This window comes from Lipophrys pholis (assembly GCF_963383615.2).
Source record: "Lipophrys pholis genome assembly, chromosome: 5".
Classification (NCBI taxonomy): domain Eukaryota; kingdom Metazoa; phylum Chordata; class Actinopteri; order Blenniiformes; family Blenniidae; genus Lipophrys; species Lipophrys pholis.
In genome coordinates this window covers 27,719,261-27,746,335 of record NC_137628.1, presented here as the reverse complement: position 1 = coordinate 27,746,335, position 27,075 = coordinate 27,719,261, and the positions used below count along the sequence as shown (strand labels likewise).

General features: G+C 42.2%; 3 protein-coding genes across 7 annotated transcripts; 1 reads left to right on the top strand and 2 right to left on the bottom strand.

The window, feature by feature from the left end:
* Positions 1-3,730: 3,730 nt before the first annotated feature.
* Positions 3,731-9,644, bottom strand: arpc1b (actin related protein 2/3 complex, subunit 1B). Its single transcript, XM_080463489.1, has 10 exons — positions 9,286-9,644; positions 8,636-8,771; positions 7,905-8,009; positions 6,524-6,746; positions 6,319-6,426; positions 5,993-6,229; positions 5,739-5,814; positions 4,641-4,840; positions 4,251-4,341; positions 3,731-4,172 (listed from the first exon to the last, which is right to left on the bottom strand). The coding sequence occupies exons 2-10, from the start codon at positions 8,697-8,699 to the stop codon at positions 4,134-4,136; spliced, it is 1,143 nt and encodes a 380-aa protein (XP_080319615.1). The 5' UTR covers positions 8,700-8,771; positions 9,286-9,644; the 3' UTR covers positions 3,731-4,133.
* A 3,033-nt stretch (positions 9,645-12,677) lies between these two features.
* arpc1a (actin related protein 2/3 complex, subunit 1A) lies at positions 12,678-22,091 on the bottom strand. 5 transcript variants are annotated; one of them, XM_080463484.1, is made up of 11 exons: positions 21,770-22,091; positions 21,058-21,151; positions 20,676-20,780; positions 20,254-20,476; positions 18,990-19,097; positions 18,744-18,847; positions 18,549-18,657; positions 15,022-15,097; positions 14,737-14,930; positions 13,541-13,631; positions 12,678-13,460 (listed from the first exon to the last, which is right to left on the bottom strand). In XM_080463484.1, the coding sequence occupies exons 2-11, from the start codon at positions 21,119-21,121 to the stop codon at positions 13,422-13,424; spliced, it is 1,113 nt and encodes a 370-aa protein (XP_080319610.1). In that variant the 5' UTR covers positions 21,122-21,151; positions 21,770-22,091; the 3' UTR covers positions 12,678-13,421. The 5 variants fall into 5 exon arrangements, with proteins under 5 accessions (XP_080319610.1, XP_080319611.1, XP_080319614.1 ...); XM_080463485.1 differs by having other exon boundaries at positions 21,556-21,780; XM_080463488.1 differs by having other exon boundaries at positions 21,234-21,775.
* Positions 22,092-25,577: 3,486 nt separating this feature from the next.
* On the top strand, positions 25,578-26,462 carry LOC308109715 (uncharacterized protein; the record flags this gene model as incomplete). The annotated part of the gene is made up of 1 exon (XM_080463483.1): positions 25,578-26,462. Exon 1 carries the CDS (start codon positions 25,617-25,619, stop codon positions 26,460-26,462), a length of 846 nt encoding a protein of 281 aa, XP_080319609.1. The 5' UTR covers positions 25,578-25,616.
* Between the last annotated feature and the right edge of the window lie 613 nt (positions 26,463-27,075).

The window sequence follows — 27,075 nt, the reverse complement described above, 5'->3', positions numbered from 1 at the left end:
TGCTGCTCACATCTCAGTGTCAGATACCACAGCTCGTGTTCAGAGCTCCAGACCTCCTCTAGTCAGAGCGACTTGAGAAAGCAAAAGCGCAGCCTGCATAATATTACTCATTCAAGTGGCGTAAAAAATACCCAACTAAACAGTAAAAACGTTGTATGTTGTAATTCATTTGATGACAAAGACAATGTTATATCTCGGAAGCAGGATATTCAGCTTTTATCACCCTTAAGTTACTCAACATGTTTGACTTTTGAACAGATGGTTGGACAAAACAAAATAAAAACACATTAAATAAAGAGGTAGTATCATAATGAAAATCCCAAATCCCAGTAATATTAATTACAAGTAAAGCAACAATGTCTACATATGTTTAAGGGGGCTGTGAGCATGTCCTTATTTTTAATTATTTCTCAGGTTTTTTTTACATATTCTTGTATTTTTATCAATATTTTATTCTTTTGATCTATTTCAACTGTTGCACTGGCTGGCTGGCACTTTACATTTGATTGTAAACCGAACAATGACAATACAGATACTCTATTCTACACAATTTCATACATCACACCCGCAAATTACCACTTCAAATATTTCTCTGATTAACTCAAAAAAAAAAAAAAAAATCCTCAAATTAATCGTTCATGACTTTTGGATTTTGTAATAATTATAGTCTCTTTATTTATAAGCTATAATTACATACATTTCAGTTTATGTTTACATTTGAAATATATGGACATTTTACTGCTTTTTTTTAATACTGGGAAAATAAACACTGTGTACAATTTTCTGAGATGTGAATGGCTGTGGTTCAAAAGATTTATTAACACATGGGTACAACATAGAAAATCATTCTTGCTAAAAGCAAAAAAAAAACAAGTGAAAAAATAAAAATCCTGAGAAAACCTGTAAACCATCACAGTCAATCATGGTTTTCTCAATCTACCAGACAGAACCAGTGGATCTCTCGGTTGCGATGGCAGGAAAAATAAATAAATAAAAGCTGGACATTCAAAGGGCTCGCCACAAAAAAAAAAAAAAAAGACAAATTAAGTAAGAAGTGTTATGCAACAAAAGAAAACCCAGCACCCACCTCCACAAGACACCATGTAGTGCCAAGCAGCTAAAAATACAGCTGCTGTGCACTCCTGCAGCACAACCAAAATCTCATTCAGGAAAACTGCAACATGGCAAGCTGCTTGTGTGCTTTTTTTTTTTTGTCTTTCTATTCCTCCATATCTGACTCCATCATGTGCTGAGAGCTGAAGAGGTTCTGGACAGAAACCAGAAGCCAGCAGCTGGAACAACAACAACACCTCAGACAAAAGACCGTGAGAGCCAGAGAGGAGTTTTCTGGAATATAAGACTCCTGATGAGCATCAGTGTCTCTCATTCCTCTCGGGAGACTTGATTATTGATCAAACCGTTAATCGGAAAAGCAACAAACAGACGAACAGAGAAATTCAATACCAACATGCATTCACTTGACATGACTTAGTAGGAACTATTCTTCTGAAGCAGCGCCTGGCCGGCATTTCACTGGAAGTTGGGAGGAAATGAGGAGGAGGAGGAGCAGGATGAAGGGGCTGACAGGTGTGTGTGTGTGTGTGTGTGTGTGTGTGTGTGTGTGTGTGTGTGTGTGTGTGTGTGTGTGTGTGTGTGTGTGTGTGTGTGTGTGTGTGTGTGTGTGTGTGTGTGTGTGTGTGTGTGTGAGAGTAAAAGAGAGAGAGAGAGAGAGAGAGAGAGAGAGAGAGAGAGAGAGAGAGAGAGAGAGAGAGAGAGATAGAGAGAGGTCTTTAATAATAAAAGAAAATAACCCCCCTGGTCTACAGGGGGCATCTTAACATGAGGTGTGTATGTAAGAGAGCCAAATGTTATGTTGTCAACAGTGAAATCCTCCCAGCATCGTCAGCATCTTCCTCTTAATCATCACCACCACCCTCCTCCTCCTCATCACCACCATCATCATCATCATCATCATCATCATCATCATCATCATCATCATCATCATCATCGTCACCATCAGTTGCCAGGCTGCATGATGTTAACATGATCCTTCCTCGTGAGGATTTCAATACGCGCATTTCACCCACCTTACAAGATTCATTTACAGTGGAAATCAGCAACAGTTGACAGCAGACACAGTGTGGCCGGAGCCCGGATCTCCTCTCACTGCGGGGGGCACGGCTCGCTCCGCCGGTCACTTCGGACTGGAACGTGACGATCGTCGCCGTTTCACCGTCGTCGTCTTTATCCTCATTTCAAGCGGCACCGGGAGACGGTTTGCATCTCGACCCAGCTGCCTCCAGAGGGTCCAGTCCGGAAGTGTGGGCGTCGGAGGAGGAGGAGGAGGAGGAGGTGGAGGAAGAAGAGGAGAGGAGAGGAGGAGGAGGAAGAAGAGGAGGAAGAGGAGGAGGAGGGAACGAGTCTCTGTGGACGCGCTGGGTTTATGCACGGTCGGTGCCGCTGCCGCTGGTGGAGGTGCTCTCTCTCTCTCTCTCTCTCTCTCTCTCTCTCTCTCTCTCTCTCTCTCTCTCTCTCTCTCTCTCTCTCTCTCTCTCTCTCTCTCTCTCTCTCTCTCTCTCATCACGACTCGGAGAGGAGGATTGTTTTTCACCACATCAGTTCGCGAGCGGCTGATTCATAACAGTGGCAAATCGGTGCGTGCAGTACCCGTCTCTGCCTGAAGGTGGAGCTGCATTCGCGCAGATGAACAGCGGCGCTCTCACAGTTTCAACTTAAAAATAAATAAATAATTCAACCACTAACTTGTGACTTGTTTGAAGTTAACGGTATTAAATACAGATTCTTATCATTTTTTAGTAGCTTTGATAAAACTGTAAATTACAAATCACTGAGGTGGGAATTTCCCATTTCGTTTTAATGTGGTGATTTTATCACACAACATGTGTTTGAATATTGACAATAATACCAACTCTTTTTTTTTCTTAAATTCAATCACAGAGGCGCTGGATTGTGATTTGTTAAAGTCAGGAATGCAGCCGGCAACAGCATTTGTATATGTTTACGTAATTTGTTGGGGGTTTTTTTCTTTCCTTAATCAGGAATGAGCGATGACGTTATTGAGCTGGGAATATCCCACACTGTGGCCTGCTGGTGTTTCAATATAGACCATATTGAGCATAACAACAGCAAGTCTTTTTTTCTAAATCAAATTCAGTCACAGAGAGGCTCAGCTGTGTTTATAAATGTAGCTCACAACAGCATTTTTACGAGTTTTATTTTTACTTTACCTTGCCAATATATTTTGTATTCTTTATTGACAAATGTGCTTTTGAAAACAGCATTACTCCATTTTTGTTTTTTTGTTTTTGTTTATGCTTTAATAAAAAATAAAAATTTACAAATGACAATATTCATGGAGCTGGGAAGTTTTTTCGTTCTCTACTGCTGCCAAACCGTGACTATTTTCACTTAAACTATGAAAAGCTTGATTTAATACAGAGTGCATCATTAATAAATAGTATAAATACATTTCTCATGGAGATGTATAGATATTGAGTGACGTCAAACTAACTTAATAATTTCAATAAAGTTGTCTTTAAAAAAAATACAGCTACTACTGTTCAGTTCAAACTTATTGCACATAAGGGAATTTCTCGAGGGGATAATTTCCTTGTGAACTATAAAAAAATGTAGTTATTTCCCTTTTTCTAAATAGTTACATGTCACATGTGAATGATCACACACCCACACACACACACACACAGAAGTGTAATAGCAATTATTTATTAAATGCTTATTATGACCAGCATAAGCTCTTAACAATACTGCAGAATTTCCTTCAGATTATTATAAGATGCCCGCTTTAAGCGTTCAGCTCAGTCTGAGCTCTTTGTGATTGTACTAATCTAACTCGCTAAGTACCTTTAGCAGACCTGAGGTCAGTCCCTCTGCAATGCAGCGTGTGGTTTAACAAGCTCAGCACAGAGCTTTAGAGGGATTACAAAAACTGGGAGACCTGAGGTCCGATCGGTTAACTGGTATAAAAAAAGAAAAGAAAAAGAAAACAGCATCTGATTAACATACGGCCGAGAAGCTTTGTGTAGTAAGGCATCAATTTTTCTTCATATTTCCAGAAGCTACGACACTTTGGTCCGAGAAATGTAAACTTCAGTTCAAACAATCTTCAAGTTCTTCATAGCAGACTCCAGAGTCTGGGAAGACACAGAAAAAAAAACCATGAGATCACAGAGTTATGGAGCAGAAGACCATATTCTGTGCATGTGTGTTACCTTAACATCCCAGATGCACATCCCTCCGTCCATACCAGTGGTGCAGAACCGAGTGCACTTGGTTCTTCCTCCGTCCAGCACTGAGATTTGGCTGAAAGAATTTCAAACAAGTCAGTTTAGGCTCAGTTTAACACAAAGAAACACTGATTTAAGAAAAAAACATACTAAAGATAAATACTTGTTGGTTTAGTGAACTGTGCAAAATACAAGAACATTTCATAACAGGAATTTATCATGTGCAAGTGAATATAATAGAGAAACGGCAACGTACCAATCTTCTTTAAAATGTAAACAGGAAGTACAGATATTTGTGTTCCTTACGACAGACACCCAAAAGCTCAGTGATTCTCTTTATCCACCGCCCAAACTGAAGCACATGTTTCTCCTGACCTGATGCTGTTCTTGTGCAGCGTGTTCAGGTCCTTCTCGGTGCTCTGGGTCTCAGAGGCGCGGCGGTCCAGGTTCTGAAAGCGTTCCCTGGCGCTGATGCCCTTCTGTGATGCCTGCTTGGGAACGTCCAGCTTGCCACCGAAAGTCATGCTGCCTTTGGCCCCGTCGTACACAAACAGCACCGGGTAACAGTCATGGCCCTAAGTGGAGAGGCACAGTAGAGGGAGTGGGTTTAAATAAAGAAAGGAATTAACTGAACATCATTTTAACATTTTAGTTGTTGTTGAAAAAACAAAACAGCCTTAAAGCACACTCAGTAGATGTGATATATGTGTTTATCAGTTTTAAAGTGATCATAGAAACTGTTAGAAATATGTGCATTTCTCAATGAAGACTTCATTTTTCTTTAACAAATGTAACATTGAATAGTGTCCTCAATTCAAAGTGCACAAATAAAATAAAATAAAATAAAATAAAATAAAATAAAATAAAATAAAATAAAATAAAATAAAATAAAGTAAAATAAAAATAAAAATAAAAATAAAAATAAAAATAAAAATAAAAATAAATTAAATTAAATTAAATTAAATTAAATTAAATTAAATTAAATTAAATTAAATTAAATACACCTATTACTGAAATACAGCAATAAAAAATGTCTGTGTCCTCTATAGAAAAGTGATTGAAACTGACTGTGTAGACCTAAAAATTTAAAGAAAATAAATAAACTTTGTGTAAATGGATTTCTTATTTTGTCACTAAGAAAATAGGGATGATAATAATGCCCCAGCCAAATTTGAATAATTACAAGAAAAGGTCAGCAGTATTTTCTGCTTTCTGATAACTCTCAAACAAAAGTGAAAGTGCAGGTAATCACTTAGAGGAGCAGATATCATCTGTAAAGCCAAGTCATTGCTTCCCGGTGTAAAGTGATCACTGTCGAGGCAGCTGTACAGTGGGTGGTAATTTACGTCATGTTTCCATCGTGAAGGCTATAGTAGGTGAAAAGGTTACAACCACAACATCTGGTGTGTCGACAAAATTCAATAAGGATGAACAGTGGCTTCAAATTAATGTTGAATAAGAAGGAAAACTCACAGCTGCCACTAAGCTGTTCTCAGTGATGAAGGTGACGCACAGCAGAGGAAGAGTCTCCGAGCTTAGACTGTTGGTTCTGCAAAAGCCAAAACAAAAGGTCAGAGACGCACGCACACACACACACACACACACACACACACACACACACACACACACACACACACACACACACACACACACACACACACACACACACACACACACACACACACACACACACACACACACACACACACATGCAGGTGAGCTCTTACGTGCTGGTCTTTCCCCCCTCTGCCACGGACACGGTGGAGTCGTGAGACGTCCAGGCCAGGCGGTTCCCAGAGTGGGAGAAACACACACTGTGCACCCAACCACCGCCTCCTCCGGAAGTCTGTGGCGAGGATCCAGGGCTTCCGGACTCAAACAGCACCTCTCCAAATGGCATCTTGCTGCCCCAGGGAGTCGGGCCAGGCTTCTCCTCCACCTCCTTTATGTAGGCTGAAAACACCCTGTGGGACAGGCGGAGCAGCTTGACGCTTTTGTCCCGTGTGGAGTTTTGTTTGTGTGCGATTTCAGAAGTATCCTAAGAGAGACATACCTGCATTTGAAGTCACAGGAACCGGCAGCCAGCAGCACGTTGTTGGGATGCCAGTCCAAACTCAGGATGGTGGAACGGATGGGCTTCTTGATGTGCTTACACACCCACCTGCAGGGGGACAGCACAGTGTGAGCCGGCGTCTCGTTACTTCGCAAACACAGTCTTACATGTGGATGAGCAACAGGTTTTCTTCCCGCAGCCTCACCAGTCATTTTCCTGCTCAAAGTAGCAGATGGAGATGAGGCGTGAGCCGCTGCCCACAGCGAACTTGTTCTCTTTGGGGGACCATTTCACACAGCGGGCCGCGCGGTTGATCCTGAGGATGACCAGAGTGGGCTTCCACGCTCCTTCTTTGAGGGTCCACACGTAGGCGTTACGATCGGCTCCGCAAGTAACAATACGGTTACTCTCTGGAGCCCAGTCGATGCCTGTGAGGGAAAGAAATACTCTGCATTTAAGGCAACGTGTGCATTAGAATGAGCAAACGCAGGAAATTTATGCAAATCCCATTTCCACGATTTTCAGATACCTGAGGCCTGGAAGAAGAAATCCCAAATCAGGAGGAAACACTATTGGATATTTTATGAAAACGCTTGTATAATTTAAAGTAGACAAATCATAATAAGAGAATAGGCTTTAGTGTAACAGAGTAGTTGTAGGCTAAATATAAAGACTCAAACTGAAAACATTTAATAAAGATAAAAAGGTTCTGCTTTTTATTGTCCCCAGCTCCCAACAACCTTTAACTGTAACATAATTTAAAGTAAAAAAAACCCAACCCAAAAAACAGGAAGTCTAAAAGCATGTATGTGTGGAAGCTGAGAGGGCGAAATCTATTTTGTCCTCTCGCATTTTTTACTTTCCTCTTGAGGAGTGTAATAACCAATAAAGTAATAATGGCCAATAAGGTGATCATTTTGATTCTTTTTCAACATAATAAAGCCCATAATGTAATAACTTGCCAGTGGTGCAAGGATACATAAATAGGGTTAAAAGGAATATAACTTTTCTTGCATGTTTTGTGCCGTCTGATTATCACAAATAGGTATAGTGGATGGGACAGTTGTCACATTCATTCATTGAGGATTCCTACTCTGCAGCACTCTCTCTCAAGTGTGACTGTAAAATGTCTGACTATTTGATTGCATTATTGGCTTCATTACAATAAAAATGGCCCAACTTACTATGTTATTGGCAGTTTCTTACATGATTGGCCCTTGTTACATTATTGGTTGCTTTAAGGAGGCTTCGTCTTTCTCATTTATGATTAAAATCATGATTAAATTCATGCCTCCAAGAGTTACTTAGATTGTCTGGTTGTGGAGTTGTCAAAACAATCACAGCTAATTAGAGCTTCTGCCTCTTTTTTCCAAGGTCCCTTTAACTCTGTCATGTTACGAATGAATCTTGTCAGTGAGTTGACAGCCGTACTGACGACATTCTGGGGTAAATCTTATGGTCCCAAAGACACATTTCTCGTTTGTAATATGAATATGATGGTCTTACAATTTCAATAGAAACCTTGGTCTCACAAACCTGCAAATGTTTGCCTGATCAACGTGAAAGCTTATGTTTCAGTTTCTCACCTGTCACCTGCCCATTGTGCTCCTTCAGCTCATGGATCTTGGTCCACTTGGTCCCGTCCTTCTTGTAGATGTGGACCTCATGGTTGTTAGGACACAGGGCGATCTCTGGGGCACAGAAACAGACACGGGGAACGGTTCATCTGCGTTTATGACGACCTGCAGTGTGACCGACATGAGTTCGACGGGCTGATCGGTGAAGTGGAAAAGACACAGCTGACTGTGTGCACGAGAACAGAGGAAAAACTGAAGAAATACAGTTTGTATCTGCCCACAGGCAGCACATAGACACATGGTGTCTTTAAATAGACAAGAACGGCAATCTTTCCTCCCATAACAGTGTAGCGAGGCCTTCATGTTGTAGTCAGCTGATGAGTCAGCGGCAGCGTTCGTCAGTGTGGGTGCTTCACTCTGCATTTGTTTGCAGGAGGATGAAACTTTGAGTGTTCCGCTCGCAAGCTGCGTGTGACTCGATGTGTTACATCCGCTTCACCCAGAAACTAAAGCGCTGATAAAAAAAAAAAACCCACAAGAAGCCAAATATGGCGTTGCTTTCCTCCAGTGAACGGAGTGAGGCCTCCTGCGCCTCACTGTTAACAGGAAACAGGAAATACCTTCTGCCACCTGGGAGCCAATCACAGACCTCTGTTCATTACACCACTCGCTCTATGGTAAACGGCATACAACAGCGCAGAGCTAAATAATGAAACGAAATAAAAAGCAGAACAACTTACGGGTCCGATCTTTGTTCCAGGAGTGACAGCTAATTGGTTCCAGCAGGAAGCTGTGGTAGGCCATAGCCAATCAGATGTCAAGAGACAGATCAGGAAGTGAGGAGAGGAACCAGGGGTCGGTGGGCAACAGTCAAATCTATTAAAAAAACAGAAGTTACATTGTTCAGAAGGGAAGGGACGAAGGAGGGACAGAAACTGCAGAACACTTTTAATAAAGAAAATCATGCTGTATAAACCTGGAGACACACTTCTTGATAATATTCTGGTCAGTCACACACACACACGCACACACACACATCACCAGCTGATTTTCACTGAAACACACTGAACTCGTCTCACCCGGCTGTGTTAATGAAAACCAGACCGTTCTGCGGTACGAGTGGAACTGAGCAGGTCAAAGGCATCACACGTCCCCCAGAATCAAACTTTAAGTAAGATTCTAACGGTTCAACCACCCGCCAACAAATGTTACATAACATTATCCACACGTCTCTGCTGTGAGTGAGTGAATGTGGGCAGCAGGACTGCCTGTTGCACTCTCTCCATTCTTCTCCTGAAAAAACACATCATACTTCCCCAGTGTGCGGGTGGTGTGACTGAGATGTCTAAACAAACTCAGTCAACTGTTAAGTATTTTCTAAGCTACTTACCCCCGGGGGCAGAGCAGAGATGAATGGGTGAATGGCTGCAGAGAGCTGCAGAGATGGGTGAGGGAGGGGACAGAGAGAGAGAGAGAGAAGAGAGAGTAGCAGATCAAATGAAGGAAGAGGGTGTTCAGCTCGCGGACTCTGGCCAGTCAACGCGAACGCCAACGACAGAGTGAGTTCAGGAAAAGGGAGCAGCCGAGCTGACGAGAGGGAGGAGAGGTCAGAGGGGGAAGTGGAGGAGGGCACAGTGAAGCTCAGGCGGGGACACGTACAGGAAGTCTGTGCAGGTCTCAGCAGCTCGGGGGGGGGGGCAGAAAACCTGAGGAGAAAGGCTGTCAAAGGTTTACATTTTACACAAGAACAGAGAAAAAGGAAGCAGGTAGAAGTAGGAAGCGAGGGAGGAGCATGAGCTCAATACAATGCTATTCAAAAAGGAGGTTGAAGAGGGGGGAGGCAAAAAAAAAAAAAAGAAAAGCCTGAAAAGACATGAAAAAGAAGGGGGCGGGAACAAAGTTGAAGAGGAGGGAAGTAAAGAGGGGAAGAAAGGGTGGCGTCAGGGAAAAAGAGAGTGAACTATACTTTATATTTGCTCCTGTTGTTGCTCCCTAAAATCCAACCTCTCTTTTCTTTTGAAATGTGAACTCTACTTTATTGCGTTACTTTCTGTTGGAGTCTCTTGTTCCCTCTCAAACATCTTCAGGGTTCAAATGAACTTATTCTCTGCATCAGCATCAGTAAATAATCTTTGTAAGTTTTAAATGATCGCTTTAGTTGAAGTCTGAATATGTTTTCACAATTCTTATGATAAAAGCTGCTCTGTCAGACAACTGAAAACTAAAAAGTCTGAAGCATTTTCAAAATGTCCTTTGTGATAATTGCTTCATCTGATGAAATACTAAAATAGTTCCAAAAACTGTGCTTATATGATTACAATTATAAAGAATGAAAACACCGTCCTCCTTTAGATTGCTTTAAAACAAAGTGGATAAATCAGCAGTTCCGCAGCAGAGACTGCTTTTGACTCACTTTGAGGCTCGCTTGGTCGTCTTCCAGTCGCAAGGTTGGTGGTTCAATCCCCGTCTCGCGTTGTCCATGCGTCGAAGTGTCCTTGAGCAAGACGCTCAAACCCCAAAGTTGCTTCTAATGGCAGTCCGGCACTGTGCATCACGGTGTTATCCATGTGTGTGAGGGTAAAGAGTATAAAGTGTGATATTAGCACAGTGTGAATGAGCTCTATGAGTGAACTCCATTTACAGCAGCAACAACTCATTTTGATTTAAGGGCCACCAAATTAGATTTTTAAGGGGCCAGATAGATGAGAGCTAAATCATTTCAAAATAAAATTTCAAGAAGTCTGGTATTTTAGGAAGCCTGAATAAGCGGAACATTTTAAAGTGAAATATATGCAATCTTAACATAAAGCCATGTTTACGCCGTCTGGTGCAAAATACATCACTGATGTGGGATCGGTGCTTCGTTAAGTCTTAAATCTGCTTTTGAAACATGAACTACAAACGTCATACATCCCCCGCGTTGGCGAGGTTGTTTAGTAAATGAATCCAGCAGAGGGCAGGGCACGTTGTTGGTTGACGACATTAAACAAGTTCATCTGAAGGTCATCTGAAACTTTTCTTGTCCCCATGTCAAGGCGATGTCCACATCGATCTATTTAGCCTCAAGTTCTTACTGGTTCAGCACAATCCGCCATGAAGTGAATCAGAGAAGCCTTTGTTTAAGTCTTCTTTGTACTCGACCGAGCAGAACCTCTGATTGGCCAGTTTAGGCCTGCGTGCCACATGTTTGACCACAATGATTTACGAGACACCAAAATGACTCCTTCCCCAAAACAATCAGTGCTAAGACCTCCTGAATCAACAGCACAGCAGGTTTACAGGCATGTTGGACGCTGCTTTGTTTGCATAGTGGGTCTGCTGTGTTGTTTGTCTCATAGACTGACTTTGAGAAGTTCATTTTTTTTTTTAAATTAAACTGACTTGATATACGATCTCGAGTGTCAGCAAAAATACAATATATGACTTTTGTGTGACCTTAAATGAGCCTTTATAAATTTATTTTGCAGTTGAACATGATCTAATATGATGCAACACTTTAAAGGTACAAAATTAATTTTCCCTTGTGAAAGCAATATTCTAATACAACCACACATCTATTAATCTGTAATATTTCTACATAGAGTAGACCAATGAAGCCGTTTCGTTCCGTTACCTAAAAGCTGTTTTTAGCCAGAGGCCAGTCAGTAGTGAAGTAACGAGCACTTGTTTCAGAGCAAAGTTTTTCAAATATCAATTCATAGGTCGGCAGACTTTCTTTGTGTCGTTTGCATGATCTTTTTGAGCACACGTGTTTTTAACATCAGTGAAGGTACTTGTTGATGTGAAACCACATCGGATCATAAAGTAGCGTTTGCTGGACTACAGCAAAAATTTATGGGATACTGATGAACTCTTGCAATTATTAGGAATTAAATTGAAATGTAAAGCAAGAAAAATAAAAAGGCCAAAACATAAGAGTAGGCAGGGGTTGTTTTTGCTCACTAAATAAAGGGATGAACTGGAAAGTTTGAGTAAAGCCTACAACACTTCACTAAAACAACTGGCTGCTCAATCATTTCCTCTCCAGCTTTAGTGTTGAAGACGTCTACATTCTAGTATGAAAACTACCTATTTAGTTCTGGGCTTTAAAATGAACATTTAAGGGCCCAGCCTAGTGGAATAGGTTTCTTTCACATTATTTTTTTTCCCCCCTTCTGGTTGTTTCAGGAATAAACCACATTCCTGTAAAGTGAACTCAAGTTCCATATGGCTGGGTCTGTATATTTGGACTTAATGGGATTCTCATTTTGTCTCCGTGGTTTATTATCAAACTGTAATGTTCCAACAAAGACGAGGCAGTGATAACGGGATCTCAGCAAAAAGTATCCCCGAGCAAAGGAGGACTTTTTTTTTTGGGGGGGGGGGGGGGGGGGGGGGGGGCACGCTTTGGATCTTTTCTTTCTTTCTCGTGGCTGTTTTAAACCCAAAGTTCAACCTCCAAAAAAATATTACCATTCCAATTTAACACACACACACACACACACACACACACACACACACACACACACACACACACACACACACACACACACACACACACACACACACACACACACACACACACACACACACACACACACACACACACACACACACACACACACACACACACACACACACACACACACACACACACACACACACACACACACACACACACACACACACACACACACACACACACACACACACACCTGAGAGGCATCCAAGCGGATATGCAGATTGCACGAACCAGCAGGCGATGTCAGAGCACAGAAACAGAAAGGAAGAGAGCAGTCAAGTGAGTTGTGTACTGTAAATGTATTTTCATCTTTATTTCATGTCTACCTCTTGATCAGTTACATAGAAATCCTCCGTCTCGTGTGGTTTTAGTGTAGTAGCTACAGAGCCTAGTGCTGGCGAGCTGCGACTCCACAGAGTTGAGACAGCCGCTTTCTCTCTTCCACCATCAGACCTGTACAGCTCCCAGCAGCAAAGCCCCAACATGTTCTCAGAATATCCACAACCTCGGGGTAGAACCTGAACAGAGACTTCGCCCCACCGGAGAATATCTACCATCCTCCAGGAGGTGGAACGAGCCATCCTCCCCTCTGCCGGACACTGATATTCAGAGGTCATGTTGAGGTTAATCTGAGGTGAAATACAGTCTGATTTTTGGATAAAACACACCTTTTAGTGTTCCGACTTTTGGTACAGGAGGTTAGAGAACATAAAAACACACATTTCACGTCACGTTTTAATACGTGTCAGAGGACCTTCCCAATTTGACACCTGGTTAACCTTCATTTAAAAACAAACAAAAAATAAATCAACAGTGATTTCACACGTCAGCTCAGTGTGTGTGTGTAGTGTATGTGTGTGTGAGAGAGAGAGTGAGTGAGCACCCACAAGAGTGTGTTATGGTCTGATCAGTGCTTCAGCAGACACTCGATAAGGTGGTCAGTTGTGTATGTTACTGGCTGCGTTCAGGAGAGGGGAGGGGAGAAGTGAGGCCGCAGCGTCTCTTCATTCATTCACAAGATTTCTTCACATGATGCGGAGACCCTGGATAGAAGCTTCTAGACTCTGAGGGGGGGGGGCAGAAAGAGAAAGTCAATGATGGTGGACGGTGGCGAATTCAAGTGTGAAAAAGAAAGATTATTGACCTTAAAGTCCCAAATGGTCATCGCTCCATCGATGCCTGTGGTGCAGAACTTGCGACAATCCCTTTTGTCTCCCTCGTAGATAGACACTTGGCTGAAGAGCAGGAAGCACACAGAGGTCAATCAAAAAGCATGAACATGTACTCTAGTCTACAACCACAGCAAGAGACAACATTACTTGTGATTTACTACTACGTTTTCCACTCAAAAGACCAAAACCTGCATGTTAGTTTAACTGACTTAACTTTAACATTCATCAAAGCGACACAGTGACATGAAGTGCTGGATTCACGACTCGCAGAGAATCTTTTTTAATGAGTGTCTGTCGCTGCAAATCCAAAGTAGTCCCAAATTATTGACATACTTTTGTTGTCAGTGGGAGGATTTGAATGTGGTCTGGCCAGTGGTGGATGATTGGTTTGCGACACGGAGAAAGAGCTCGTTCTATTGGTTGAAATACTCAAATTTGAAAGAGGAAGCCTCGACAGTAGAAACTCTGACAAGCGGACCCGATAAGAGCGGACGAATCAGAGTGCACCGACAGGCTGTAACTGTTAACACACCTTGATGAACGGACAACCTGCCAATTGCGGACAATGGACAGGTTTTCCTGGCAAATTTCAAGCTGAAATGGTCCCAACTATCCGAATATTAATTGTGAGATCTGAATAATCTCCGGCTCCCCTGCAGTGCGGTGCTGTGACGCTCATGTTTGACTTTTCACTTTACACCAATATGGACCTGCCCCCACCTGCTTCAGCCCCCCTGTACCAAACCCGCGGCCCCCTGATGTTCTACAGGAGCCAACAAGGGGAAACCAACCCCACACCAACAGGAAATGCATCCCAGTATTAACTACTTAAAGCTAGATGTTGATAAAATCAAAGTGCATCTGTTTCTGTACAAATATCAAAGTCGGACTTAAAAATGTGAACAGAAATAAAAACCTGCTTTCAGTTCTTGTGACATCCATTTGTTTACAATTCAACATGATCAAATGCAACTGAACAAACAATCATTGCACATCTGACTCCAATGAAAAAAGGTTGAGCAATTCCTTCATTTGGTGAAAACCATTAATAAAATTTGGAATTTGATCAATATGACTTATGTAAATCTGAAGAATAAAATAGATCTTTATACAATCTGCACTTTAATTTAAACTATGCATCTGGCCTGGCTGCTGCCGTCTGACTCACGTGATGCTGTTCTGGTGCAGTGTGTCCAGGGCAGTGTTGCGGTCCTCAGTGGTGGCTCTCTTGTCCATGTTCCTGAAGCGCTCCATGGCAGAGATGTTCCTCTGGATGCTCTGCTTGGGGAGGTCCAGCTTCGACACAAAGGTCAGGGATCCACCATCATCACAACGGAACAGCATGGGGCAACAGTCATGACCCTGACAACGGAAACAAGCAACAGTGGAGGTGAACCGACTTTTATGAGCTGTTGTCATGTGTCAAGAAAGTTTTTTGGGTTTTTTTTCTTACCGCAGCTACTAGACTGTTCTCTGAAATAAAAATGACACTGAGCAGAGGAAGGAACTCCGTCTTCAGCTGTGAGGGACTGAACACACAAAAAACACGCAAATTAACTTCAGTTGTAAGTCGTCAAAGCATTGAAATGTGAAAGTTTTCTTGCTGATGTCTCACATCTTGCGTCCTACAATAACTGATAATGTATTACTATGTTGTTGCGTTTCATTTAACTTCTCCAACCCAGCAGGTCAGGGGTGGCCAACCAGTCAGAGACCATGAGTCACAAAAATGACGGTGGTACTACAAAGAGCCACATCGTACACATGTGGGCTTTCAAACAAACTCCCTCTCTCACACAGACACGAAATGATATAAAGTGAAAATACATACATATAGTATGACACATCTCCACGTGGAAATATGAAAGTTAGACAACAAGGTGTGGGCTTACAGGCATTAACAGGAATAATTCCGGCCCCTTCAGCCCACATAAATGTGCAGGGACCGTCTGCAAATTGCAAACTGCAAAACCACTACAACAGCAAAGACAGAAACTACAAACCACATATCACTATCAACTCAAGAGTTGTAGTGTGATCAAGTGAAGGCTCCAGTGATTTTGGTGACACTGCAGTGAATACCAGTGACATTATTAGATATTTTTGTGGTATCCGTCTTCGCTTTTGCAGCCGTTTGTAATTTCTCCAACTTCTCCACAGACCTGCCCCGTGTGGCGTATCTGAAGTGTCTATATGTACCTGAGCCTTTGTTTACTACATGAACATTACTTCCCAGGACTTTATTTCAACATTTAGCGTAGTTATTCCCAATAGTTCTGTATTTCTGTTCATTTATCATCCTCCATCATCGTTCCTTTATTATTCTCCCATCTTTATTATCTTGTTCGGGCTGGTTTTGTGTTAGACTGTGTGACAACGAGAGTGAGGGAGATGTTGCACATTATGGTGCTATGCGTTTGAGTACGACTTAAGAAAATCCGAACTCCGAGTTTCACACGAGAACTATTTATTGCTGCAAAAGATTGCATGAAGATGATTTCACTTTAATGGATCAACAGTTGGCCACCCCTGCAGCGGGTGCTTAAAAATCAGGGAATACTCACTATGACCAACAAGATTACTGGAAATTAAAATTAATTCTCAAACTGAAAATTATCTTATATTCATTCCATAAATGTATTTCTAAATGTGATAAGCTGATTTTTCAACGTTATATATGAGCTGGAGATAATCATTTTAATTTAATGAAAGGGACCATGTTTTTCTTTTTTGTTTCGATTTAATCAGATTGCTTGAGAAGCGTCTACCTTATAATCTGTTGCTAGGCAACAGTAATTTCCATCTCATCAATCAGATTGGTTTACAAACACAAACACACCATATTAGTCTGAATATGAAAAGACGACTGTGATTAGAAGACCCTCGTATTTGGAATAAAAAGGCTTGCCAGAACAAATCTTTTTGTGAAGATCCACATTATATTCGCTACAATAAAGAACATGAAGACACATGGAATAAGACAGCTGATGTCAAATTTTCTGCACCTATGCTGAACTTCTGAGACTTTTCCTGGTTACATATAGTCTTATATACATACTCCAGTGACCTAAGTATGTTTCACACCTTCATTTGGTTCAGGTGGCGTTCAAGTATTACTTTTAGCACCGGATCAAACCGCCTGGATAATGTCACTTAGACCAATGGCAATTACAAAAGCTGCTTGTTTGGGGGCGTCGCCAGAAATGAATCCTGACCAGAGAGGAAGTGAAAAAGAAACACGGCTCATTGATTGGTCCCGACCAAAAGCCTAAGTACCGCCGCTTTAGCCCATGGTGGCTAGGGTAATTAGCGCCGGGCTAACGGGTAGCCACAAACAATATATAGTTTTCAGACCAGATATCAATGAGCGCATTTCTCTCTACTTCTTCCTCACTACTCCACGTCTGCTGGCAAGATATTTCCCAACTTTTTCTTTCTGCACCTGCTTCTCCTGATTGGAATGACTATATGGTTTTGATTAAATACAAGCATGCAAGTAGTTTGACTTTGTTGGTTTTGGTCATTTTTCCTTTAGTTTTGTGCTTTTGACATCTGACATGTAGCCACCAGGGATGAATCAATATGTGCCGTTGATTGATCATCATCATTGTGAATTAATTAACCATTCATCGCATTTTGGTTTCATTATTAAAATTCATTCATTTTGAATGTGCAGAGCACAAGTGTATAGAGCATACAAATACAATTGATTGCAGTTGAGTCATACTGTTGTGATAATTATATTGCACATGTTCATGCTGCAATTACAATGAATGTGCAGTAGACTGTGCAGCCTAATGAGCATCACTTCTGACATGTTTCAGAGGCCACTCTGCTGTTTTTAATGTAGAATTTGATGTAACACCGGGAGCTGAATATAGGACAACCTCACTTTTACAGACCTATTTCCAGGAACAAAAAAAGAAACAACCAAGAAAGAAAGAAAAAATCTGTCTTTTATTTGGACCAATGTGGAATATCTGGTTCAATCAAAGATGGGTTTTTTTTTTCTTCCTCCCAGTAACATATCAGAAATCCTCTTACACACTGTGTCTAACAATCAACGTCAGCTATCATCAGTGGACTGCTACTCGGGAGCTGTAGGACAACTATTTTTGTTGAGAACAGTAATCTTGTTCAGTTTGTGATACAGTGAGCATAAAACTGAAGCAGAAGGCATCACTTGTGCAGAATATTTTAACAAATACAATCAAAAGTGAAAACTCCTGCACACATGCAGCCTTGTTCTGGACCAGAGAGCCAGAGGTAAACTAGTGATTTATAATGCTTGTAACAAAGATGGCGCTTCAACAAGTTTTTAATGTAAATTAAAGGAACGTTGGCGATTGTTCAGAGACCAACATCGTTCAAGTGCAACAAAATCACCACCCACATTGTATTATCGCTAGACCAAAACATTTGGACAAAGTCTTATTCTTAAATAACTCCCTACTGAACCTTTTTTTAAATTTATTTTTTAAACACTGATGAGGATATTATTATTCCTCCAATAAATTTTTTCATGTCATCTCGGTTATGTTGGTATCGCAATTTAAAAAAAAAAAAAAAAAGACTTTTAAAGAGTTTTCCAGCTGAGAGCTTAACGGATTGGTGAAATATGTAGTACACCTTTCAGTTCCAATTCAATGACGAGGGAACATAATGTGTTTTACTGTTATAGAATGAGTTCTTTTTGCTTTTCAAAGTGCTGTAAGAAGAATTATGTCTTTATTAATGTGTTGGTTTGTCTTGAAGAGACTTTTTAGAGCTAGCTATTAGTTATAAAAAAGATGGGACCGTATTTTTTTTTGCGTAAAGAGTAACATTTTCCAACAGCAGTAATGTTGCAAAGCCTTAAACTTTATTTTCCACCATCTTTCACATTATATAGTGGACAGTTTCCCTTTATTTGGTTTGTTTTAGGAGCTTGAGAGAAGCCGAGCTTTACGCAGCACCTGTTTGTGTGGAAGAAGGACATACCTGGCCGTCTTGGAGCTGTCCACCACCGTGACGGTGCTGTCATGGCTGACCCAGGCCAGACGGTTACCAGAAGCTGAGAAGGAGACCGAGTGGACCCAACCCCCTCCACCTGAGAGTCCAAACAAAAAGCAGCTTGTTTAGTTCAAAGATGGGACAGCAGTGGTATGAAAGTGACTTAATAGAAATAATGCAGACCAGCTCCTCCAAACTCTGCTAGCACTGCCCCAAATGGCATCTTGCTGCCCCAGGGTGTGGGGCCTGGTTTCTCCTCCACCTCTTTAATGTAGGCTGAGAACACCCTGGAGGACAGAGAGGGAGGGCGGAGAGCGCAGTTCAAGGGAAGGAAATGCGGACAGCAAATGAGGCAAAGAGGTCTGGCCGCTTTTCAGTTATTCCTCCTCCCAATGTGTCGTTTCTAATTCAAACACCAACAAGTTTCACCTGCATTTGAAGTCACAGGAGCCGGCAGCCAGCAGGATGTTGTTGGGATGCCAGTCCAGACTGAGGATGGTGGAGCGGATTGGCTTTTTGATGTGCTTGCTCACCCACCTTAAAACACAAGAGCGCCAGTCTTTTATGGTTATTTCAAGAAGCACATAATCAAACCTAAAATACATCCGGCGGACCGATAAACAGGCTGTGTATAATTGGTATACAGTTTGTGAGGGAGAGGATGACGAATGAAAACAGGTAGAAACAAGGCCTGGGAGTAAAAGGAATGGTTGTTTTGAGTCTGGGAGGGGATCCTGCTCAGCCGAATGAAATGCAGCACTTTGGTCTTTAAGCCAAAAGAAGACAAACAGGTACAGGTTCCATACAATGACCGTCAATGAGGGGGGGTGCATGACGGCAATGAATTCCAAGTTAATGCAACATGAATGTTACCTAAATCAATGCAAAAAAAGAACGGAAGCAAATCGGATTATCTTTTTTTTTTTTTTAAAGCCTATACAATAAAAACATTACGTTTCCTCACAATTTAACTCAAACTGTGAAAATGATTTTGGATTCACAACATAAATGAATACATACAATTTTGAAAAGCTGAACACTTGTTGATATACCTGAGAAAACAGCCATTTGAATTTTTCTACCTGTATACTGCACACAATTGAGTAAATGCAATGATTAACCCATTGTAAGGCACACAGTAAATAGTGGAATACAACAATGGATTTTTGTTGGATATTTTTTCCATTTAACATTTTCTGATTAGATAAATTAAATCATGATTTCAGTCGCAAGATTTCTATATTTAAGATGAATAGTTTACAATCTTATACATTCTATAAAGTTCTTACAGCAACTGTCCAATTTTTTTTGTTTTACTTGAATTTTTTTTATGTCTTGTATTTAAAATTAAATATCATGCATCTATCACCATAACTACTTTGATGTGCAAAATACACACACTCAAAAATGGCATCCCCACATATAGAAATTCAAAACATCAAATCGGGTGCAGTGACAGCGAGGAGGAGGTGCCATGTTTACACACTGAGAGGAGTTAAGTAGTGGTGATGAGTGGTGATCAGGATAATCTTCAAAATTTCATATATCCTACACAAGCAGCACCCATTTTCATGTTCAGCCCAACTATGAGAACATGTCTTCTGTGACTGCATCTGACACAAATGAGTGTTATCAAATATGATCACTTGTCTGATGAAAGGTAAACACTACAATGCACCATGAGAAGCCTCACCAGTCATTCTCAGACTCGAAGTAGCAGACGGAGATGAGTCGAGCTCCACTGCCGACCGCGAACTTGTTCTCCAGTGGAGACCACTTGACGAAGGTAGCCGCCCGGTTGATCCTGAGGATGACCAGCGTGGGCTTCCATACACCCTCCTTTTGGGACCACACGTAGGCATTACGGTCTGCTCCACACGTCACAATGCGGTCGCTTTTAGGAGCCCAGTCAATACCTACAACATACAGAAAAAAAAATAATAATTAAATGCCACAAGAAGATACTGGACACAGGCCGAATGAGCTTGGCTACAGATAAGTATTTATGTATAATACATGAGTCATGTCCATGCAGACTTTCACAAACGTTCACTAATGATTACATTGGATGAATATGAGTCATCATCATAGTCCCACAAAAGCTGGATTCAGTACCTGTTATGTGTCCATTGTGCTCCTTCAGCTCATGAGTCTTCACCCACTGGTTCCCACTCTTCTTGTAGATATGAACTTCATGGTTATTGGGACTGATTGCAATTTCTGAAAAAGGAAATCAGCAGGGCCACATGATGGGTGAGACAGATAGCAGACAAGCTGGACCGGTTCACACTATGCGCCACATAATGTTCGCACACTTTGGCCTTGTTATAGTCACCTGATCATAAACTGAATAAGTCCCTGAGACAAAAGGTGATATCTTGTGCTTGAATATTGATTAAATCCAGATGTTATCCATAGTGTAGATGGTTTGTGTATTAATCAGTGTGTTAGCAGAGGCAGACACAGGTGTGTGTGTGTGTGCGTCTCGTGGTCTTACGTGTCCTGTCGCGGTTCCACGCGTGGCAGGTGATGGGTTCCAGCAGAAACTGATGGAGGGACATCTTGTCTGGGTGTGGTCCTTCCCGGGAGCTCTGCGAAGCGACACGGCAAAAAACAACTTAGTTCAGCAAGTAGCCACAAACAAACCCGGCAACCAGCAGCAAAGCAACCGACCAGAGCTCCGCCTGTGTCGGCTGAAAACCCTCCCGATTACTGCGTGTGTACAAACACTGGTCACCACCGTAACCACTTCCACAATGACAAACAAATATATTCAACTTTCATTGAACTCGGGAGTAGTTAGCATGAATTAGCTCAGCCCTCACTTATCTCGAATCAACACTGTCACGGTAACGAAGCCAGACAACTCTCGCCTGAATCTAGACTTCCAATCAAACACGACACACGCAAACGCTTCAGTACGGAGATATTTCGCGAACTACTGCAACATAAACTTGACTACGTTAGTCGGTTAAGTGGGTAAAAACGTTCCTACTCGGCGTTAGCCTGAATTCCACCGGTGTCACACAGGCCCGACAGCTCATTCAGACACATTTCTGAATTACTGACAAGCTGCAGTCGACAGGTTTACAAAGCAGGCCTCCTTCCCCAGTCAGCCCTCGGTTTACCCCCCAGGTAGAGACGCTTTTACTCGCGGACTACAGCCGCGGCGACCCGCCGTCAATTCCGCTAGCCCGACGCCAACTCACCCAGTCAGTCCGGTTCTTCGGGTGGGAGCTCTCGTTAGCCGGCGAGCTAAAGAGAGGCTAAGCGGGGAGAGGTTAGGTCGGGAGTGGACCTGAATTCGCGGACTCTGGTCAGTCGACACGAATTCGTCCAGGAATGTGGAGGGAATGTCAAGACGGCCAGCAGGATACGACCGGGAGCATCCGGCAGCTAACTCGGTAGGCAGAACCCGTGAATGATGCCTGGCTGACAGCTAGCTTAGCATCATCACGCTGGCTGTGAGATCCGAGTGTCGGGGGCTGGCTCACGAACCGCGACCACGAGCAACAGCGCCCCCTGTGGCTCATGGGGGATAAGGATTTTTTTAACCATCGATATCAGCGTTTGAAATTTAAAAGCCATAGAATTTAGAGCACAGAATTATTTTTGCTTCTGATTTTTTTTCAATATTCAATTAAATTCAGCGTGAAAATATTCCATGTCTCAAAATATTCCGTTTTCTAAAATTCGACATGTAAAAAAAAATTAATAAAAAAAATGAACACCTAAAAAATGAATTCAGTGTAAAAAATGTCATCATCTATAACAATGAATTGTAAAAAATAAATGTACATCTAAAAATTCAGTCTCAAAAAGTGAGCTGCAAAATAATTACACTAAGCCTCCCTCCCCTGTGCCATCATGTCAGCCAGCACTGAACCCTCTAAAAGCAGGGGGGGTCAAACATGAGGCCTGTGGGCCAAAACAGGCCTGCAAGAGACTCCAATCCCACCCTGGCCACCTGGGGCACTTACATTAGAGTCCACCCGGAATCCACTTCCTTCTGTTCCACGAAATCATGTTGATAGAAACCTGCCGGTGGCCACTATAAATCCACAGTGGAGAGGTTTACTGCTTCACTGTGTGGTTCACTGGCTGCTTGGCTGCAGACCGAAGGGTTCCTCAGAGGGTCATTATGATGAAGCAGAGAAGATTAGAGGCCGTCACCTGCCTTAACTGGAGGATATTACTGAATTATTGTGTACACAGCCATAAAGCGTCTTATCTAGAGGAATCAGGAGACCATACAGAAGTATAAAATCCCTCAATCAGACTCAAAACTGTGGATTCCCCCTCTGCTGATTAATATTAGGTGGTGTTGTGACCACACACAGTTTCACCAATTAACCTTAAACGCATGTCTTATACCCAGAAAACACATGCATACACAATGAAAACATGCAAACTCCACACATAAAGGCCTCCACAAGCTGAGGTTTGAACCACCACTATCATTGTGAGGGAGGAGTACCAATCACCACACCACCATGCAGGCCCCACAATTTTATCATTTGTGGCATTCATCTTAATGTGAAACAGAAATTTTATAATTTAAGTTATGATTACATGTAACTTAACATTATTTTTCTATTCTCTCTCGCTCTATCTAGGCGTGTGTGCGAATCTCGCCTATATGGAAAGTTTTGTTTTTTGCATTTAGCACCTTTTCTGTTTTCTAGAACAAATGTTAAAATCATTCTGTCAAAGACATGAATTTGCAACAAACTTTCATCACATTTAGTCCAATTTTTTCTGGAGTAAAACACATTCAAGACATTTTCTGTTGAAGTTAGAAGCCACCTTTAAGAAGGCTTTTAAAGAATGAGGTCGTTGTCCAACCAATCAGAGGAGACTTCAATTAAATGCAGCTGCCAGGTGAAGCCGAACTGCTGCAAAGCTGAAACCACATGGGCTTTTACCTGTTATGTCTGTGCCGTTTTATCACGGTTAAATGGCATCTAAAGCAGACGAGTCATTTCCTACACCCCCACCACACGTTTTATCAGGTAGGACTGACATTAGAAGTGAGTGCTTGGTTTGCTGGATTTTGAAAGTGATACAGCTTCAGCTGTTTTTCTTTTTCTCTCCAGATGGGAGTAAAGCAGAGTTTGATGTGGAGGTTTACCACACTCAAGCACCTTTCAGTGCCTTACCGCCTCCGCGACTGCTGTCTTCGCTCTCCTTTTCTCCAGGACTGGGCTGCTCCACCCATGTGCACACACCTCTACCAGGTACAACGATCACCTCATTTTTAGACGTTAAAATATTTCTTTTTGTATTCAAACTCTAACTGGAACATTTAAAGTGATGAGTGAAAATGTGGCACAATGTTGAACTGCATAAGAATGCTTATTTAATTTTGATGCGTTGTCACAGGACAGAGAATCACAGTGATGGGATGAGCAATGTTGAGTCAAGCCTCCCTCTTCCAAACAAATTACATTATCTATCCACGACAAAAAGCAACTTCGCTGGTTTTGAAAGCTAAATTGATTCAGAAAGACCACAATGAATAGTTTTCACAACTTTTATTTACAGGTCTAAACAGTTTAGACATAAAATGCAAGTTTAAACAGTTAAAAGTCTTGTTGGACCACTGTTGCCCCTAGTACAGCACAAAATGTCATTAAGAACTTGGCTGACAACATAGAAGAAAGTTCATCACTCCATTGTCTTGACTTAACCTTTGTCACAGAAGTTTTAACCCTTTAGTGGGCACTAGTTACATATACACAGGCATTTCAACCATTGCATGTTTTTTTTTTTTCTTTTCCATCATATATGGAAATCTGATGGAAAGTGTAAGACTGACTAAAATCACACATGTTTTTACAAAGAAAGAATTCATTAAAAGGGATGAATGTGTCCAAAAGACTTTTGTACGATTTGCAAACACAATATTGTTCCATATAACAATTGCATTGATAAATTATTTAACTGTAATCAAAGGGGAAACATTAATGTTGTCCGGTCTTCTCTACAGTGTTTGCTACCCCCTCATATATTCCCAAGGCAAAGTCTGTGACCTTGGCGGTCCCGCTGTATCGGACCCCCGGGGTAGCGGCGTGCCCCTACTGTGAGACTCGGGTCACCACGGAGGTCGTCTTCCGGGTCGGGACTTACGCGTGGCTCATGTGCCTTGTGTTTGTGTTGTTTGGGTGAGACAAGATGCCTTCAAAGGGCTAAATCCTGTTATCTAATCGCTCGGGCATCAATCGCACTGACTCACGCTCGCTCAAAGACGGAGACTAATGAGTCATTTCTGTCTCGCAGGTTGGTGCTCGGCTGCTGCCTGATCCCGTTCTTCGTCAAACACTTCAAGGACGCCTATCACACCTGTCCGCACTGTCGACGGGTCCTCCATGTGCAGAAGAGGAGCTGCTGCAGCTGAACGCCCTTCTCGTTAAAAATCGGCACGTTATTAAGTCAGACAGTGTTTTTCAGAAGTTGCACATTTTAAGCAGATTTTATCTCTGAGTGAAACAATCGGAATAAATAAATGTTTTCCATGTCAACCTGTTTTTTTTAGTTCTTTTAAAAACACGATCCCACTTGCAGTCGGGAAGTAAAATGCTAAAAAGCTTTTATGCTTCATTGGCCGCGTCTTAACATCTGTCGCTCTGCTAAGTGCACACACTCATGGTCGCTCACGGCCAGTGTGGATTAGACCTGCGTGCGCTGTGCGTAGTAAACGTGTCCTCCCAGATCAGACCCCTGGATTACAAGTCTTGGTCTATTTTAGAGCTTTGAGCCTTCGAGTAATGAGTATTTGAGAGACTGCCAGACTCTTTATACCCACTCAGAGGACGTACGTGTTTAAAAGGTGCCATACCAGTGCACACTCCCACCCCGCGAGCCACTCCAGGCTAGGTGAGCGCCGATGGAAACCGGCTGAAACACGGAAGCATTCTGCTGACCCCCTGCATGGCTGAAGATGCACTGGAGTGTCTCACCACCCTCGAATCAGTTTCCTCCTTAATGCCCTCGGTTTTCATCCACAGCTTCAGCAAAACTGAGCTTCTCTCCTACCTGATCCTGTGCGTTGCCAAAATGCCCTTCATACCTCCGGTGTCGATTGCGAAGTCGGGGTTCTCAGGACTGACCGGGAAGGAGAGGCCTGCTCACGGCCCTTTTTCTCCCACCGAGGCCAAAGCTAAAGCTTCAAGAGAGGACAAAAGCAGCTCGGTGAAGGAGCGACTGACTTTAAACCTGAAGCAGCTGGGGAAGAAGAGTCCACCCAGGAGGACTCTACTACCCACAGCTAAAGGAGTATCCGGACCAGAGCTGCACGCGAATAGAAAGGACTGCCCGTTGACCTCGTCACACACGGACCGCTCGCCTGCCTCCAGCTTGGGGGGGACTACAGTATCCAAGACACAGCAGTACAAACATGTGAACCACAGCTCAGTGAAGAGAGAATCGGAGGCGAAAACCAGGATAAGGGATCAAGACGAGACCCGTTTCACACTGACTCTGACACCCGAGGCTGTTGTGCTGCTGCAGAGGAGGAACAGTGAGCGGCGTCAGCGATCAGCCAACAGAAATGCTGCGAGTGGAGCCAGCGCTTCAGGAAGTGCCGCGGACTCCAAGCAAAGGAGGGAAAACTTCTCCAAGAGGCATCAGCCGGCAACACAGAGGAACAGCTCGCTGAACGGCAGGATCGCTGCTAAAAACGTAGCCGACACGGACCTGGGAGACATCAACTCAATCGTGAAGATATCACTGTTAAATGAGCAGCACAGGTACGATGATGTGGAGTATGAAGAAGAGGAGGACTACAGTGTGGACGAGCGCGTGGTGCTGAAATGTACTGAGTGGCTCCGTGGCTTGGAAAACACACCAGTGACCGTGGGAAACAGCCTGAATAAGAGTGCAGGCAGTGTGAAAACTTTCTAGTGATGAAATTTAATGAGCAAATCTGAAAACTGTCCAGTCTTCTATTTTGTTTCTGGTATATGTTCTCAGGTTACTCGCCACTTGGTTTGTCAGTAGAAGCTTCTCGGATAAGGTGACATTCTGGTTTTACTGGGTGTGTCGTCGTCTTCTCCTGTTACATGTAAACATTCACAGCCTATTGGGCGATGTTCATAAAACCTGAAGTGTTCAACTTCAGAGCTTTGATATGATGAAATAGTTTATAATTTTGAGATATTGTTTATTTTTGAAGATGGCTTAAAGGCTAAAAATATAAAGAAATAAATTTGAAATATCTTGAATATTGGAGTTTGATATAATTTATTGGAACAAATTTCAATTGTAATTTTTTTTTGAGATGCACCTGAAGAGCTGACCAAAAATAAAGTTAATATGCAGTAATGTTAGGGTAAAATGTGCTAATTTTCTAAAAACTAAAGCAATTTTAAGTAAAAATGAAGAACTGGTCACACCGGTTTATGCCATACTTTATGTTAATGGGGTGATTTTGTAGAAGTTGCACAAAGTTTTAACTGGATAAAAAAAAATTGCACTACAATTCAATGACACTTCTTTCAGTTTGCCCTGATGTCAT